Source organism: Chrysochloris asiatica, unplaced genomic scaffold, assembly GCF_000296735.1.
Source record: "Chrysochloris asiatica unplaced genomic scaffold, ChrAsi1.0 scaffold00052, whole genome shotgun sequence".
NCBI classification, from domain to species: domain Eukaryota; kingdom Metazoa; phylum Chordata; class Mammalia; order Afrosoricida; family Chrysochloridae; genus Chrysochloris; species Chrysochloris asiatica.
The window spans coordinates 19,140,127-19,144,702 of record NW_006408570.1 but is presented as its reverse complement, the minus strand read 5'-3'; the positions used below and the strand labels follow the sequence as shown (position 1 = coordinate 19,144,702).

At 34.4% G+C, this 4,576-nt stretch overlaps 1 protein-coding gene across 1 annotated transcript in view; it reads left to right on the top strand.

Annotated features, from left to right (window-relative positions):
* Positions 1 to 998: 998 nt before the first annotated feature.
* The window catches only part of KIAA1841 (KIAA1841 ortholog), a 62,864-nt gene continuing 59,286 nt past the window's right edge, over positions 999 to 4,576 (top strand). Inside the window, exons 1-2 of the mRNA XM_006862985.1 lie at positions 999 to 1,179; positions 2,027 to 2,120. Coding sequence (XP_006863047.1) covers positions 1,062 to 1,179; positions 2,027 to 2,120 — 212 coding nt within the window. The 5' untranslated portion in view covers positions 999 to 1,061. The remainder of the gene's footprint in view (positions 1,180 to 2,026; positions 2,121 to 4,576) is intronic.

Sequence of the window (4,576 nt, the reverse complement as noted above, 5' to 3'; positions counted from 1 at the left end):
GATTGATTATTCTAAGGATGCATACCTCACTAGTGTTATTATTCTCCATATGTTGTTGTTGTTGTTGAGTGCTGTTGAGTGGCTTCCAACCCATAGCGACTCTGTATGCAGGGTTTCCAAGGAGGGGTAGGTGAGCTTGAACTGCCAACCTTGTGATTCAAACTTACTTTGCAGTCTAGTGCATTAACCCATGGAGCCACACCAGGACTCCTGTTCCCCATAGTGATCTGTTTAATGTCTGATTGAAAGTTGAGCCAGGACGGGGACTTCTGTTCTAAACCTGAAGAGTGAATGACCAAGGGCCATAGTCTTATGGTTCCACCTGTCACTACCAACCAGTAAACCTGTTCTTTTCTATGATTTTTGAGTTATGCTCGACATTTTTCTTCTACTCTACCTAGGAGTCCTGGTGTGGCACTGTAGGATTAAGTACCAGACTGCTCACCTCAAGGTTAGTGGTTCAAACCCACCAGCTGTTACTCAGAAACCCTGTACAGGATCACTATGAGTTGAAACAGCGTCAGCTAGCTTTCTTAACAACAATCCAGGCCCTTCTAATGTGATCCCTTTCAGAGCAGTTGGTAGTGGTAGTGTGGCACCATTTAGGTTTCAGGGTTGGGGAGACTGATGTTCATGTGGTCCATGAATCCACTGGACTGATTGTTTCCATGTTTATTCTATTTTCATGACTCTACTTCTGAACCTTAGATGGCTGCTCGTAAGTTTTTAAGATCCTAGTTGCTATGAACCAGTCCCTTTTTATTGAACTTTTTAGGTTATTGTTTTCCAATTTTGACGACAACAAATGCTCCTGTTAGCAAGTATTCTCATGTTCTTAAGTCTCAGAAGGTGAAGTGCTGTGTCAGAGGGCATGAACATTTTTAAGGCTTTTGTAATATATATATTGTAATTGCTGCCAGAAAGATTATGACCCATATATTCTAAATCATTTTTTTCTTTAAAAAGCCTCCATTTGTCTCATTTTATGGCAGTGTGCAAAAAGATTTGATGAGCTGAAGAGCAGTGGCAACTCACCTGTGGACAACCAGTATAATCCTGTCATGGCTGCTGGAGAGAGTCCTATTGAAACATTAGCCACATATATCAAATCCTCCCTTCTAGACACACAGGGGGAATTTCAAGACGCTCCAGTTGGTCAGGATGCAATTTCCAAAACAGGTAAGGTTTTGAAACAAAGCACAGTACTTAACTTTATGATAATTTTGCAAGTATTGCCATCAACTTTACTTATTTTGTTTAAAGACTAATAGATATTAGTAGAAAAGCCTATGACTATTTTTATCAACTTGAAGTTTAGAAATAAGTTTGCTATTTTGTTCTTAATTTTTAAGTGTTGATGAAGAGATCAAATACTATTACCAAAAAAGTACTCTATTATAACAAATTTCCCATTCCAGTCTGTTGACCTAATTTATTTTATGTACTATTTATTATTTCCTATGAATATTATTTAGCTTTGTTTTAAAGGGATTTGAACTATACCTTTTATTTGTTTTTTCGGAATCTTGCTCCTCTCTAATAAAATCTTTTTCACAACTGCTGTTTATTGCAGTCAACAATAGCTTTAAATGACACAGTGGCAAGATAGAAGAGCTCTTTTCTGTAATTATATTGGAAATAATAACTGGCTTTTGAAATCCTCAGAGTATATAATGAGTTCTTTTCATTTCAGAAGTAATCAGAGTACTGATATAAAATTTGCTTTGGAAAGAAAGAACTATGCCGTTGCCTTTTGAACATTTGATCACTGTTTATACACAAAAATTAGTATTTTTCAAAATCTTTAGATTGGCATTTAATACCCTTTTTATTACTGTATTTTCCATACACCTCTAGGAATATTAATGGAAAAGCCATCTGGCTTGTACATTCTTTGACTCCCTTGCAAACCACACCTTTACAGTATTAACCATTCAATAAGTGAAACCTACTCTGAGTTAGAAACACTAACACCCTCCCCCACTTTTTTTTGTTTTTTTTTTTTGTATGTGTTTCTGCATTTAAGGAAGACATAGTATAGCTTCCTCAAGGAATTGTTCTTCAGAAAGTGAAAATTGTACTACTCATAATGGTGGAGAAAAGACGGACGAATCTGAAGGGTAGGAAGCTGATTGTTTTTAGATAAGATTTCATGTTCATATCAACTTTAAATTTGAAATATATTACTGGTGGCTATATATATATATCACTTACCACAATTTAGGAATTTCTCATTTACATGATTGCTAAAACAATTGGAAAGAGTTCATGCGTTGAACTATAAGCAGTTGTTTAATACCTAAATATATGGCTTATTCATTTTATTACTCAGAATTAGACTTTAGTTTTCCATTTAAAAAAGTTTATTTTCATGTTTGTAAATATTTGAAATAGTATCTATTAACATAAAAGTTTGAAAAGTAAATTTTGAAACCCAAAGAAAAACCTGTTTGCTATTATTTATCCAGGTTTTAATGGAACTGGATGTGAGTTTTAGAACTCTGCATATAAGTAATTATTGAAACATTTAAAAATTAAAATATATCTTTTAAGTTTTGATATTTCCATTATGTACTATGTGTATCATAAAATGCACATATTTTGATCATTCATTTAGATGAATTTTGACAGATTTATGCAACAGGTTACCATCACCCAGACTCAGATCAAGATGTAGAGCATTTTCATCATTCCTGAATGTTACTTTGTGCTCTTTGAATTTTGATAGATTTTTTTAAATAGTAATTGATATATAATTTATAAATTGTAAAATATATTCCTATAAGTATTTAGTAGTTTTTCGTTTATTCATGTAGATTTTTAACTGATGGGTTTGTTAGACGATTTTTTACTAGAATTATATAAAGTTTCAAAAAGTTTTTGGAAAAATGAAATTAAAAGATAAGGGAATCTTTCCTCAAACATTTTAAAGCCCCCTTGTATTTCATGCTTGGGTCCAAGAGTCCACAGAAACTTTGTTTTATTTTGCCATGTGTTACCTGTTGATGTTTTAACTGTAATCTCTTTGAAAGAAAACAGAGTTACATAAATTTATTTTTGTGAAAAGTTATAGAAATTCCTTTGACTTTGACAGCTGATAAGTTATATCCCTTTTCTAGCCCACTTTAATTTTAAGTATAACATTTTTATATTAGTATTTCATGAGGTTCAATTAAATACACAGTAAATTCGTACTGTAGGACAGTGCATCTCTTCCTACTTGTTCTCTTCCTTTTGTAGTTAAGGTGGTGTAGGATAAGCACTGGACTATTAAACTAAAAGTCAGTGGTTCAAACTCATCAACTGCTTGGAAATCCTATACAGTGTTGCTGTGAGTCAGAAAAGACTTGATGGTGTCTGATGCCACTTAATAACAACAACAACAGATTAGGCACTGGACTGCTAACCACAAAGTCAGCAGTTCAAACCCACCAGCCACTTAGAGAGAGAAAGATGAACCTTTCTGCTTCTGTAAAGATTTACAGCCTCAAAAATCCTACAAAGAGTTACTATGAGTCAGAATCAACTCAATGGCAGTGGGTTTAGTATATTTTTTTTTGGTTTTGCAATGTAGGCAGATGTGGAGTCCACTGATGTTTCTTTTTAAGGTGTGGCACTAAGGATCGGCACTGGACTGCAAACCACAGGTCGGCAGTTCAAACCCACCAGCTGCTCCTTAGAAACGCTATATAGGGTAGGAACCAACCTGATGGCACTTAACAACAATTTTCAAAGAAAAGTAAATTCAGGGAATATATAATTATTAAAGCAATTTTACTGATGCATATTCTATGAATGACTCTATGAATGATCCATGAATGATTTTAAAAATAAGTTCTTTAAAATGATTTTAAAAATATGTTATTGAGCGTATCATAGTCTTAATAATTCTTTTAACCATATTTACTAATTTATGTTTAATAAAAGCCAGAAGCAGACCCTCTTGCTGTTAAAAATAAGTAACCAATGCTGTTGTTTTTCCTTTTTTAAGATAGTTAGAAGAGTTTAGTATTGAGTCTTTTTCACCATCCCATAGTTATAACTCTGGGAAGGTACTACTTTATGTTCCTCACAAGAGCAAACATATTTAATTTTTCTTTGTGAATTGATACTCTTTTATGCATTTAATTAGTTTTATATTTAAAAAAATAAATTTTAAACCATGTAAATTATTAGTCCTTTAGTAAAAGTATATTTTATTAAGTCAGTTGTTGCTATTGTTGTTGTTGTTAGGTGCCGTCGAGTCGGTACCGACCCATAGCGACGTTATGCACAGCAGAAAGAAACACTGCCCGATCCTGGGCCAACCTCACTATTGTTGCCACGCTTGAGTCCATCGATGCTGCCACTTGGTCATTCCATCTCATTGGAGGTCTTCCTCTTTTTCTCTGACCCTCCACCTTACCAAGCATGATATCCTTCTCCAGCGACTTGTCCTTCCTGACAATATGTCCGAAGTATGAGAGTCGAAGTTTGGCCATCTTGACCTCCACAGAGCACTCTGGCTGTACTTCTTCCAAAATGGATCTCTTGGTTCTTTTGGCAGCCCATGGCACTTTCAATATTCTCCTCTAAC